Source organism: Centruroides vittatus, unplaced genomic scaffold (genome assembly GCF_030686945.1).
Source record: "Centruroides vittatus isolate TY-2023 unplaced genomic scaffold, ASM3068694v2 contig_596, whole genome shotgun sequence".
Lineage (NCBI taxonomy): Eukaryota > Metazoa > Arthropoda > Arachnida > Scorpiones > Buthidae > Centruroides > Centruroides vittatus.
In genome coordinates, this window is record NW_027122360.1 from 577,910 (window position 1) to 592,382 (window position 14,473).

The 14,473-nt window shown below is 31.7% G+C and overlaps 2 protein-coding genes across 2 annotated transcripts in view; one reads left to right on the plus strand and one right to left on the minus strand.

The window, feature by feature from the left end:
* The window catches only part of cyst (rho guanine nucleotide exchange factor 18 cysts), a 218,426-nt gene extending 213,495 nt beyond the window's left edge, over positions 1 to 4,931 (minus strand). The window contains 1 exon segment of the mRNA XM_067275154.1: positions 4,786 to 4,931. Within this exon segment, the coding sequence (XP_067131255.1) occupies positions 4,786 to 4,792 (7 nt within the window). The 5' untranslated portion in view covers positions 4,793 to 4,931.
* A 1,294-nt stretch (positions 4,932 to 6,225) lies between these two features.
* Positions 6,226 to 8,540, plus strand: LOC136979200 (uncharacterized). Its single transcript, XM_067275141.1, has 5 exons — positions 6,226 to 6,287; positions 6,394 to 6,740; positions 7,433 to 7,502; positions 7,834 to 8,148; positions 8,280 to 8,540. Exons 2-5 carry the CDS (start codon positions 6,415 to 6,417, stop codon positions 8,361 to 8,363), a joined length of 795 nt encoding a protein of 264 aa, XP_067131242.1. The 5' UTR covers positions 6,226 to 6,287; positions 6,394 to 6,414; the 3' UTR covers positions 8,364 to 8,540.
* Positions 8,541 to 14,473: the final 5,933 nt, after the last annotated feature.

The following is a 14,473-nucleotide window of genomic DNA, read 5'->3' on the forward strand; positions in this document are numbered from 1 at the left end:
ACAAAATATAAACAAGTTTTAATGATGTAAGAATGATGAGAGTTCAAGTATTTTCAGCAGTTAACATGGCAAATATTTAAAGATTAAATTGATTTTTTGTAGCACATCATCATGTACTACATGAAAGACAAAAAGAAAACTGATACAATATTGTGTTTTTTTATTTTTCCATTCCATATACACTAAATGGAAAGATAAAAAATATATAAACATATAATATGCTCTAATCTGATTATAATGTTCAATATCTAAAAAAGCAGAATTATTTTCAAGTAAAAATTAAGTAGCAGGTACAAGGTTTCTACGAAATTTTCTACATTTTGAAGAATTTATTGGGCTTGGAGTGGAACTTGGACCTAAAATGTTAAAAATTAAAGGCTAACTTTTAATTTTAGCTTCTAAATTATTAGTTATTAAAAATTAATTTCTAATTATTAATCTTAGCACATGATGGGAAAATTAAATGTCTTTACATAAACCAAATCTCAGATTAATTAAAAATTAGCTTAATTATACCATAACAATAATCAAATTTTTAGGTAGGCCATATTGGGTTTTAAATAAGATATTTAATAAATAAAACCTCAATTCAAATTAATAGTCATATAAAAATTATAAATATCTTATATATTTAGCTTTTTACTGAATATAATTTCATATTTTATTTCTATAAATTAAAAAGATTTTTCAATAAAGCAACTGAATAAATAAATTGATTTTAAATTTAAAAATTATTATTAGAGGCAATTTTATATTTTTGACATACATATCTTCGTGCTCAAAAGTCGGGACGGGCAAATCTGCAGCCCTCGAGCCCGCATCGCATAAAATACAAACAAATATACCATTTTTCCGGCTTAAGGAAGTATGCGGCAAAAAATTCAAACGTTAGTTTCTACGACTTACGTACGTAAATAGTTTATACACAACAAATTTAGTAAAAATTAAAACAAGAAATTGGCGAACGGACACGTCGAAACTAATTTAAAACTAGCGGCGACTAATATTTAACCAAATATTTCCGACACGTTACGCCCACGTTAGTTTCGGAAGCTAAATTAAGTATACCTATGCTAATTTATAATTATATACGAATAAATAATTGCGATTTACCGGCATTTCTTTTTCTCTTTCCTCTCGTACGCGGCCCGCGTCACTTCGAAAGTTTCGAAACGCGGCCCTTACGTAGAAAAAGGTCGCCCGTCCCCGCTCAAAAAGACGAGCGGCAGACAAAAGGAGACTACAATCTCTTTCGAAGAGACTTAAAACCTATAATCCAATAATATCTAAAAGCGAATGGAAAATTTTGGTAATTTTTTAATAAATAATGCAATAATTAATTTTCCTAAAGATCCTAAACAATTTTTTTGCATGTATTTTTTTTTCATATTTTCTTATATAATTTTTAATAAATATTTATCAGTAAATAATTCAACATAAATTATCTCAGCATAAATTAATTTATTAAAAAGTTAAATTATAATATAAACAATGTTTTTTTATTGACGAAAACAGTTTAAAAACTACTTTTGTGTATATGTGCACTTGTGTATATATGTATATATAACATATATTCATAAGATAAAGTTATAAACCCATCACAGAAATAATAATCTGTCTAGTATTGTAAGATGCAATATTAGAACATGTAACATTGCAGGAAATATTTATTTCAAATCTTTTAAAATTATTTTATCAGCTTTAAATTTTCACATTTAGAAATAAAAATAATTTACAAATTTTTCAATCAATAATATGCTTATATATTGAGTTTTTTTTCAAAATTTTCATAAACTTTTATGTAATTTCCATTAAAAATGAGAAATTCTACATGAATAATAATATTTCAACATAAGAGAAATTTCACATTATTTATTTTTTCCCCTTCTTTATGGAGATTTAGCACTTGTCCTATTTTTGTTAAAAGAATAAAAGTTAAATTCATTAAAATTTTAAAAAATGTATTATTTTGGTAAAATATTAAAAAGTGTTTAATTTTAATTAAAAATTTCTATTAATACTTTTTTTATTTTGAGAAATATTGAAAATGTTTTCTAAATAAGCTCCGGTTAATTATTTTAAATTAAATACAAGTAACAACAAATCAATTATCAAAAAACCAATTAAGCAATATCTTCCGCAAATACAAAAAATTAGAACGATACGCCGTACGACCGTATCTTTCCGAGCCATGCGGGATTAAAATCGACGTATTCTAATCTCTCGACCGTCGAGAAAAAATTCGGTACGATAAATCGTACGAAATAAATTATATTATCCCTAACACGTATGCCGAAAAGAGGACACCGACGAACGTCTGTAAATAAAACCCAGTTTTCCACGTCGACACATGTTTCTTATTGAATTCCATAATTTCAAAAGCATTTGTAAATATTTACAAAAGATAAATTCTAAATTCATTATTTATAAATATTACAGATAATATTTTTATAAAATAAACTCCATAACTTTACTGCCATTTGACAATTACATTTTTAAAATTATTTCTTTCTTATTTTGTAAAATAATTAGTAAAAAGTAGTAATTGTTTGATATTTGTATATGTAGGATAATTTAACCTATAGGTCATCTATAAAATTTATTCAGCTAATAAAAAATTAAATATGCTATATCCATTTTTAAATAATTTCTTTGAAACATATTTTGTTTCTATTGTTTATTAATGTTTTTAATTAAATTCACTTTAATAAATATTTGATATAATAATTGAAATTTACAAAGAAAATCAAACAAGAAAAAACAATTTTTATACGTCTAAAGAGATTATTTTTTTGAATTTACAGACATAGGAGATAAGATAACATTTGATAAACTATAAAATAAAGGAAATAAAATTTTTCAAGCTTTTGTATCCGATTAAAACTTATTTTAAAAAATTTATCCTCTTTTCATTTTTATTTAAAACAGTTTTCAATTTGTCACATTTGTAGTTAGATAAATATAAGACGAATATTTTCGTCACGGCCCAAAATAATAAACTGCCGAATCTAAATCGTTACCGATCGACTTATTTAATTAAATCCCATCGAACGACCACTTTACCAAATTATCGAAAAAGTCAGTTTCTCGTTATTACAAAGTAATTTATTCTACGTTTCAAATAAATGCTACATGTTTTTTAACTAATAAATTGATTGTAATTCAATTTTACTATCTATTCTTTATTTTAAATAATTATAACTCGAACGTTAAATTAACGTAAAATAATCTCGGTAACTTTTTTCACATTTAAGGCAATAAATATTTACTTTAAACACGAAATTAATTATTTTATACTACTTTATTATATTCAAATAATCTCGTAGTAAAGTCTAAAAGGAACAACCTCAATTTTATTACTTCCAAATAATTTTTATCGTTTGATTTAAAGGAACGATTACAGAAAAATCTATAAAATCATCAAAGATATGTATTTTCAATGCGACTTTTATATACTTTAATCGTTTTAAAATCAGAAAATAAGTACAGTAAGACAATTATTTAAATATAAAATTTATATTTACTTTCATAATACCAGTTAGCATAAAAAATTAATCTTTTAAATTAGAAACAAGAAAATTTTTTAAAAAAGAGGGATGATTATTGGAGAGAAAAACTATTAAAATAAACAAAAAGAAAAACTGTTTATCTTATTAAAATTTCCTAACCAAAGAAATTATTAGAAGCCTGTAATTGTGTTAGGCGTCATAGATTTACAGGGAACGAGTTTGACTACAATATATTGATTTATACGGTAAGGCGATACTCGTTATTCGCTAATATTAATTAATAAATTAAATTTGTGTATTGGATTACGTTACGGAATCGATAATGTATCTAAATTAAAGCGACGGTGACTTTTGTCGGGTCCGCACGACTTGTCAAAATCTCCGTTATCTTCCAACTTCATCAGTAGGAAGCGGCCAGCTTTTCCTGGTCAGTACATAATAGAAAGTTTATAATTTTTTGATTTATTTCCACCGCTTAAATAAACAAACTGCCAAAATCGTTTTCATCCGCGCTACAATTTTATTATTTACGCAAGTAAAATTGCGGGGAAAAAATGTTATTTTTTCCCGCAATATTATAATTAAGGTTTAAATCGCTATTTACTTAAAATTTAAATGAGACTTCATCCGAAATTTATAAAATAATTTACCGATAAATAAATATTTAACAGGATACATTTTTAAATTACAAACTTTTACGGTTATTAACGAGAGTGGAATGGAAACATATGACCTACGCCATTATAATGATTATCTATGTTAAACACATTACAAATCACTTTTTAAACGGTACGTAGATTTATTTTAAATTATATAAAATGTACTTAATTAATAACACAACTTATAAAATCGAAATTAAAAAAAAAAATCCTATACGAACCTATATAAACACGTGACGTACACTTATATATAAAAAAAAATAGTAAAAATATTTATTATAATTTTATTGGGCAGAAAAGCCGTAAAACTTTAATAAAGTTTTTAAGTAAAAATAAAAAAAGTAACGAATTTAGTTTCCGAGGCAACCATTTTATTACGAGTTGGACTCGATATTTAAATATATAATGAGGTTTGGAGTAAATTAACGTATGGAAAATCGAAGGTTTTGGCCATAAATGTAAACGAAGGAAAACTTTCTTCGACTCTCGCCCGAAGTTTGGACTTTTAAAGTCAATTTGGCCAGAAGCGAGCGGAAGTGTAGTTACGCGGAGAGCTGTCAGATGTTCAAACCATTACTTGGTCCACCCGATCGTATACGAAATACCAAAACACTTACCGATCATGTAATATTACATCCAATTGTTGAATAGAAGTATTTTAAACCAAATTCTGGCATACAACATAGTTCCTTTCACTCCACTTGTAACTAAATCGACGTCGGATAAAGCAAACGACAACCTAGGCCGTCCGACCAATCGAAAACTTTCCCAACGTTACGTAGGTGCCTATTCCTCGCCTCATTGGCCGAAAAGATTTAAACCTAGTGACGTTCGATTATTTAGTTAGATTATTGGTTATTAAATAGTATTACTCGCTTTTCGTGTGACGTAATTGTAACGCTTCGCATTATTGGACTATATAATGAACAGGTTGCTCGCGTCATCAGAAATTAAGTGATTTTTTTTCGTGTTTAAATTTTGAAATTTTAAAATGCGTTTTTTGTTACGTTAAATGCTTAAAATAATGTTTTAATGTAGAAAAATGGCGAAATAAAAAACAGCGTACGTGTATATATATTTTTTTATAAGTAAGCACGCGTTTTTATTATCTACCGTGGTGTAAAACTATAGAAAAGTTTAAAAATTCTTCCGGTTATAAATGTCGCGCGCGCCACGCGAATTGCCTATTTGCCACACGGTATGGCATATTTCATTTATTAACCGAATGATTTATTATCCGAGATTGTTTTCCACAGGATAGATTGAGAAAAACACTCCCTATACTGTCCCTCTCTTTGGGAGGTGAAACAGGAAATGCAAAATCACGTTCCTCGTTCAGTCCCTATTACAAGCCTCGGGGTTTCAGACAGAATATTGGAAAAAAAAAGAAAAAAGAAACGATTTGTATCGCATCATCTCCTTACTTCTAGAACTTCTTAAATAACTTATAGAAGTCGAACGGAAACTCCGGTCGATATTGTAATTTTCTTAACTTCTGGCAAAAGTTGACGCGTGGAAATATTGCACAAAGCTTTGCTTTCTCCGAGTTCAATTTACATTTTAAATGTTAAATGGGATCTGGAAATAAAAAATAAAGAAAAGTTTCCAGTTTCAAAAATATTCTCCATTTTGACATTAATAAAATATTTACAAACAAAATATACTTTGAGATTCTTATATGAATGCATTGCATCGAATATATCGAAATTTTAGAATTATTTTGGGGTTTAAAAATGAAACTTTGATCGATTTTTCTTCAAAAATTTCCGTTTTTAAATATATATTTTTCTAATTTTGTTGCGAAAAACTTTGAAAAAATAAAAACAAAGGTTAAAATTTCTGTAAATTGCTATTTTTAAAAATAAATTAAGGGTTAAAATAAAAAATAATATTAATTTTATCTTACTTCGGCATATTTTAAATATAAATATATTAACTTAATATTTTTTAATGCATTAATTTTTAATATTTTCAAATGTAAATGATTTTTAACAGCAAAAATTAATATATAAACTTATTTTTTTAATTAAATAATATATCTACTTTGCAAATGTATTATTGTACTTTGTATTGTTAAACTATTTCGAAATTTATTCTGAAAGAAAATCGATGAGGTACAGTGCATACGTGAACTTTGAATAATTTAAAAATAAACTGAAGGTCGGAATTTTAATTAAAATAACGAAATTTAGATTCGCAGTAAATTGGTTTGTTTTTTTAAATAGAATATAATATATACGTCGGAGATGTTCCCGAATAACTCAAATGCCAACTCCTCTTTCTCCACTTCGGACGAGGATGAAGAATACGAACACGCTACGTGCTCCATAGACATCACAACATTTCAAAATTCCTCTTCCGAAGAAATTCAATCTTCTGTCAGTTTTAACTTGGGAAATTTAGATCATTTAGTGAATCCGAATGATGTTAACAAGTTAATGAATGACTTGAAGCTACTTCAACCCGCTTTTGGTTCATCCATCGTTAGCGAATTGGAAGAGGATGGGGATGCGGATGTTGATGCCAATGAGCGTGACCAGAATGTATCCCGAAAGTCTCTAGTATTTAAAGAGTTCGTTAAAATCTTATAAGTTCTAATTAATTTAATAGTAGTGTCTAAAATGAGAGATGTAAATGGAATTTTTTTTGCAAAATGTAACCGTCAATTTATATTTTTATCGCATTTACATCATTTAGAACTAACTATTTTTGTAATTAAGATAGAAATACAGTATGTTTTATTATCGAGAAAACATAGAAAATATAACCTGCGTACAATAATTTAAACTTTAAAACATTAATTAAATGTATTTATTTTATTTTAGATTTCAGACTTTTTATTATTTAGGAAAAAAAATTAAGTATTATCGATTAAGAACTTTTTAATTATTAAATATTTAATTCAATTTTAAATTTTAGTTGCGCCATCGCTCAAATATTCCAATTTAAATTTTAAAAAATGATATTATTTCAATAAGTTCCGACAGATGGCGGCAACTGTCTTAATCATAAACATCTTGTTAATTCTAATTTTTTTAGAAAATGCTTTAAATAAATCCAATTTCACAGGAATCGTCATAATTTTTCTTACCTTTTCATTTTAAAATTTTAAAAATAATTTTACTCAATAAATTATAAATCAGAGTTACTTTTTATTTTTACGATTTTTTCAATGAAAACAATAAATGTTGTACTAAAGTATGGCTTTATTTCAAGTTAATTTCAAATATTACAGTTTATTAAAATATTTACTAACATTTACAGATCTGAAGCAAGAACTACGAACGAAGTTAAACTGAAGACAAGCATAAGCATAGATAAATTACTCGAAGAGGTCATTAAAGTTAACCACTCCAAAAACTCGGTTTCGCGTATAATCAATGGCGTAGCGTAGTGCGGGCGGCAGGGGCGGCCCACCCCGGCGGCACTTTCAGGGGGCGGCAAAATTTCACGATAAATAATAACAATACAATACACCTATACGATACACAATAATGATGATTGTTCTTGCCGAAAAGTTCCTTAGAATTACTGTATATTTTAGTCTTTTAAATTGAGTTACCTAAATAAGGGGGCGGCGAATTTTCCTCCGCCCCGGGCGGCCGACACCCACGCTACGCCACTGCGTATAATAATAATTAAATTTTGTAATAATTATTAAACAGGTGAATGAGGTTAAAAAAGCCGTTTCCGAAATTTCCTCTAAAAGTTTCAGTTCCGAATTAAGCTTTAATCGATTATTTTTTCGGCGGGAGAGTGAAGAATCAATTGGGCAATATTACAACCAGCGACGCGATTACGTTCAAGAAGTCGAGAAAGATGCCGCTACGTCTTCTCTGGCTATCGATTACGATAATCCGATAACCGACAGGGAATACAAGTTTAAACAGCGCGAATCGATGCCCGAGACACTAAATAATTCGAAAGAAATAGAAAACTTGAAAAGTATAGAAAAATACATCGATGGCTTAATAGAGAAGGTGAGCCGTATTGCCGCTCATTGATAATCCCTTAATTTCAAAGATACGACTTAACATCGCGATACAGTTACGTTACTAAAATTATGAGATATAAATCGGCTAAATATATTTCAATGTTATTTATTAATTAGTTCGAGAAGATCGAATCGAAATTGGGAAAGCTCTCGGATCCTCATCCTTCCTCCGATGTTAGAGACGAGATATTTCTTTCTTAGTGTATGCTGGAGTCTGTGGATATTATAAGAGTGATTTCTAGGAGATAATCCGAAGCTATAAGCGTTAATTTCTACTTATTCGTAATTCTAATGTTAAAATTGCCAATTTCATTATTTTAATTAAACTTATCGATAATGCTGTTAATTCTTTGTGGTTTATTCGATTTTAATATATCGCGTGTCGATGAATACCCTCGTATAACGCGGTGTTCGAATTTTTATAAATTCTCGTATAATGCGAAACTCTGTTATAGAGGATGAGAAACGGGACCCGATGACCCAAGCGGTTAAAATTCCCGTGCTTCATTCCCGTGCTCTGTGGAACTCGAGATTAAATCCGGGTGAGCGGCTCTTCCGGAAGTTTTCGTAAACGGTCTGTGTAAGATACGTCGGGCCCATACCTTATCACCCGGCTCGACCCAACCCATAATTAGCTTGCTAAAACGGCCTTCCTAATGACAACAGGGCGGAGTTTTCTTTAAAAAAAGCTGCGATTCGTATATTTCAGATAATGTATGCTTATTTCATTGTTGCTAGGCTCAATCAAATAAAAACGTTTTCTCTGTCTCGGAATGCCTTTGCTTTCTAAATTTTCTTCCGTATCGTCTAGTTTTCGTTTATTTTCTGTTTTTTATTATTTTTATTTATTTATTTTTTACTTTTTCGGCTGTTGTGTAAAGCGGAGAGAAAGTATGGCCATCGGTCAAAAAATGACTCCTCGAGATTTTTACATTTTTGGATTCGGGGGATTTTGAAACTTAGAGAAATGCAAAAAAAATTCGGCAGTTTTTTATATGTACGGATGTTTGTGTATGACACAATTTTTTTTATCCTACCGACTCCTTTTTTTCTGCACATTTCTTGAATGAACTGACTCTGGTCATGCATTTTAACAATAAATTTAATATTAACAGCTTTTCGTTATGGAATTGTAGCTGTACGCCATGTGTTTGTATATAGTTTATATTTTATTATTATTTTTAATTTCACTTTCTCACGCTTTTATCCCCTTTTCTTTTCTTTACCTATTGTTTTTCCTCTTTGGAATGTCTTTCCAAAATTCCTTTCCTTATATGGTCATAGTATATCCCCAAAAACAAAGAAAGGGTGCGCGACCCCTGAGGGGTCGAGTACGAAACTAGAGGGCAGGAGGGTCGTGAAGGAGAGAACAAAAAGGATTCGGACTCAAGAAAGAGGAGAGAGAGAAGCTTCTGGTGCGTTCTGGCATCGTGCAGAAGAGAAAGAGTAGCGTTTGATTGAAGGACTAAAGAATTCGTTGTGATCGATTCACGAGAATTAACTGTGAATTTTGGCAAGCGAATGAACTGAAAGGAAGAAGAGAATCCCCTCTACATATTTTGTGTAAGACCCTCGCCAAGGACGTTATAAAAGAGACCGATTTTTCGAAGACCTCAAAGACCAACGCTGGGTACCCCTTTCCTAACTTCTTACATTTTCTTACCTGTCCTTTATTCTCCTCCTTTAGTTTAATATTAGTTTTAATTTTCATTTTTTATTCGTGTTTGTAATAGTATAACATTAGCATAAGATTAGTTTAATTATTTTCCTTTTGTCGCGAGCTATATATGAGTCGGAGAATTTTTGTACAACATTGTTCGCTCATGCGTTTATTTCCATCTGTCGGGACAGAAAATATACTGGAATCTCAAAAGAACCTGTAGCTAATAACTTTTACCTAAATTAAAATTTACTTTTTTCATTTTTATTTTGGTTCCACGTGTATTTCTTTTAACAAAGAAAATAACATATCTTCACAGGATTGTACCACATAATCCATAATTGTATGGCCGGATGGCCGAGTGGTCGAGGTGACAGCCTACCGCTCGAATCCGGACTCCCAGGAATTTTTCAATTTTTCGGGAGGTGGTCTGTTCGGGTATGTCGGGCCCCGTCCCTCACCATCCAGTCGCTCCGTTGTGGGCCTGGTCGAACCCATAACGGGGCTGCTAAAAAAGGTCCTCTTAGAGCTCACAGGGCAGAAAGGAAGAAAAAAAAATCCGTAATTGTAAAATGTTTCCCGCCATCCTTATTGCAGTGAATTCGGTATCAAATCTATTAAACGATTTTCTATTCAAAATTTTAAAGGCGTATACAACGCCAATAATAAAATGCCAATTTATAAAAAAAAAAAAAAAATGTTGAAAAATTACATTCATTCTATATACAAGGTATTGCGAGGTTTTTTTTTTTAAACTCTTTCCGCCCTGTGGGCACTAAGAGGGCCTCTTTTAGTAGGCCCATTATGGGTTCGGCCAGGCCCACAATGGGGCGACCGGGTGGTGAGGGACGGGGCCCGACATATCCGAACGGACCACCCCCCGAAAAATTCCTGGGGATTATTCGACCCGTTCGGATTCGATCCCGGGTCCCCCAGAGCGGTAGGCTGCCACCTTTACCGCTCGGCCATCCGGCCAATATTGCGAGGTTTGTAGCGATTGTTTAACTGTTGCGGAAGTATCGTGTTATACAGGGATAATCAAATGCCTGCAGGCAAATAATCAAATGCGAGGTGACCATAATTAAAATATCTCTACTGAGACAAGTTTAGAGAGGAATCTACTGGGCGAAATTGGATCAAATTTGATGATAATTTTATCCTGGACGTGCGCAAGCTATCATAGTAAAAACTTTAGTCTTAAAAGTCACCACCAGAGGTCTACGTGGTGCTGTTTAACACCTCGTTCCCGGATAAAAATCCCTGGTGATGGCCAACCAGTGACCACGCGGTTGTTTCCCGAATACTGGTCGTGGGTTCGCGCCTCCACGGGTTGGCCACGTAGGGGTTTTCTTCACGTCTCTAAAGCCTGAAAGGGGCCAAGTTACCCTTAATAGACCTCTCGGAAGACATTTTCCCAGCTCAGCTCCTCGCGAGTAATTCCGTATGGTCGAGCAAAAAAGTTTCGGCCGGCTCTTCGGAGGATAAGCGATTACGAAATAATTTCCATGTTAACCCAGATACGAGACGAGACGAGAAATTTCCTGGTTATTTCCTAGGATGGAATTTTATAAGTTGTGAGATCTCAAAAGTATCGTATGTCAGGACGATACGTCTTATCGCCCTGATATACGAATGTTATTCTATCTGTCAGGTTAGAAACCTGACATATAATAACACTACAGCCGGATTGCGTTCTGAGGTTGAACACACATCGTTTGCAAGTTTTAATAGACAATAATGGAGGCCAGGGCCGGATTTACCAATCCAGGGGCCCTGGGCACAAATTCGGTGGGGCCCCCTTTAAGAGTAGGCAAATTTGATGATTTAGAAAATTTACACAAAATACCGTACTTTCAACTACATTTCAACTAGGAAGTTGTAAATTTCATTTAAAAATAAGGTTATTGTAAACATACATATATTTTATTGTGTAAAACTAATTATTTTAATTTAATTAAAAAATACCTACGTAAAATTTTTTCTCGAAATTTTCCGATGTTACATAGGTTTTTTCCCGGGTTTGGTTTTCTTTGCCTGTGGCTGCACTAGGCTGTCGCAGTAATAGAAAAAAAATATCATGTTTAAACATAGTTTTGTGGGGGCTCTGGGCACCGGCCCCAAATGTCCTTACGTAAATCCGGCCCTGATGGAGGCTACACCGAGGAATTTCCGTCGCTGTTACTACTGTATCACATTCTATTTAAGGTTTAACGTAAAGTTTATGTAACAAAAATTGTTTTAGCGACAGAACCGCTCGGCTTCTAGTGGGTTTACATTAAATAAATTAGGATTTTATATTAAAAGTTTTTCTAATTGACATTTATTTATTTTCACTCTTTCCTCCTAGTAGACATTAAGCTGCTCTTTTAATCAAGCCCATTATGGGTTCGGCCAGGCAAATAATGGGAGAGCCGGTTGGGAAGAATGCTATTTTTATAGTTTTATGACGTCCAGAAGACTGAGCAGATTAAGCATGTACTAGCCGCTTTCGGGAATTCGTGTTCGAGTTCTGGTGAAAATCTTCAAAATTTTCGCGAAGATTTCCTGCGTAGGTCGTGTTTCATCTTTAACTATTTAATGGTGAGAGGCCACGACGATACTTATGTACTAAATGGTTATTAACACATTATACAGTTTATAGCGTCATGTTGCAGTTCTACAACAAACCATGCTACCGCTTACAAAATGGCTACACTGTAAAAAATTCTTTTAAATGATAGTAACGTGTCGGTAACAAACTACGCTGTGAATTTAGTTCAGAATTGAAATCATAAGTGGTGCAAACTGTATTTTTTTCCCCACATCGAGCTTATACTCTGCTGACTCGAACACGTGTCTATAAGATGTAATTTCAAATATCGAAAAGAAGTTGTTTTATTGTATTGTATTGTTTTCTTTTGTTATATGTTGATAGGTAAGTGATTTATAACATTTTTGAATAATTTCTTGTAGTTATGTATATTCAATAGAAAAAAAATAGTTTTATAGTTTGTAACATATCTACTACATTGGATTACAAGGGTTGTGTTCTTATGGGGTAATGGTTGATGTTAACACGGGATATTTATTTATTTTAAGATGTCTTTAAAAAGCCTTTCTGAATATGAAATCTCTGAAGTATTCAATCAATATACGGACAATGAAGATGAACTACATAATGACGACGACAATATAGCTGTTGCTAATTTTCTTCTGTAATTAGAGGATTTTGCGCATCTTTCCGACGATAATGTGCAAACTAGTATAAATTCAATTATTGAAGGTCTTGAGACTAGCGACTAGCCCAATGCCTTCAACATCTACCGTCTGTCATTCCTCCATTCTTCAGACAATTACATCTGATCAGAATACCAAAAACTTGAAGTTACAATGAAAAGAAAAACCTTATTTTGAACGAACCAACAGTAATCTTTTACTGGAAATAATACACTGCCACCTGACATCTTAGATCTTGAAACTCTTATACAATTTTTTGAGATGATTGCTGAAGAAACAAACTATTATATTGTGCAAAAAACACCCAACGACACATTTTGTGTAACTAATATTGAAATTCTATTTTATTGAAACAACTATTATACCTCTATACCACTTTTTGAATATCTTGCCAAAGAAGGTATACTCAGCCTCGAACAGTAAACCGAAATAGAAAATCCCCGATTGCAAGTTGCCATCAGAAAAGGAAGTAATGAAGAAAACCGAGGATATTCTATCGAATACATGGCTAATGCCAATGAGTTAAATGTGTCAATTGTAACACGAAAAGACAATAAAATAGTCAATCTTGCTTCGACTTTTTTTGGTGAAATGCCAAAATCTGAGGTTAGAAGATATGACAAAAGAACAAAAAATATTTATCGATTGATCGGCCTAATATTATTGGTGGATATAATCGTCACATAGACAGTGTGGACACGATTGACAGCATAATGGGTAGATACAAAATGTTGCTACTAAACAAACGATGCCAGATTCCACTATTTTATCATATCCCGTATATTACCATGGCCGATTTATGGTTTTTGTATAGAAGAGTCCGAAAAGGAAAATTGTAAAGGATAAAGAGTTGGCATCTGCAAGTTTCCGAATAGAGATTGGCAAAACATTACGTAAGCTTGGAGTAAAACCAAACATCAAAAGTCGAATGTCAATTGAACACGACATACAAGCAAAAAAAAAAAAAAAAAAAAAAAACATAAAGGAGCTGCTCGGTATGTCTCTCCAATGGCAGTGCGACGAGACCAAATTAGAAACTGACTTGTGTAGGCAGAAAAGATAATTCGGTGCAAATTTCCATAATGCACAGGTATTTCTCAAACACTGTGTGAAAAATGCGGTGTAGCTTTTGCTGTAATAAAAATAAAAATTGTTTTCGATCGTTTCACAGTTTCTAACTTTTTTGTTATTTCAACTCAACTCTGCAGTAATGTAACATTCTCTTAATTGTGAAATTACTATCCCAAAAATAAAAATATCGACATTCTAAAATGTACATTTTTATGCCTTTCCAAACACATATTAATTATTCAACTTTAAAAACTCGAGTTATAAAAGATTAACAATGAATTACAATCTAATCAACAATCATTTCGGAAATGGAACAGAAATCCAACTCATTTAGAAAATAACGGTAGGTTATACCACAAAGCGA

Excerpts from the sequence above, each read along its gene's own strand:
- LOC136979200 (XM_067275141.1), top strand. The coding sequence starts at position 6,415 with ATGTTCCCGAATAACTCAAATGCCAACTCCTCTTTCTCCACTTCGGAC. Across the intron at positions 6,741-7,432 it reads AAGTCTCTAGTATTTAAAGA|ATCTGAAGCAAGAACTACGA; the intron begins GTTCGTTAAAAT and ends TAACATTTACAG. Across the intron at positions 7,503-7,833 it reads TAGATAAATTACTCGAAGAG|GTGAATGAGGTTAAAAAAGC; the intron begins GTCATTAAAGTT and ends ATTATTAAACAG.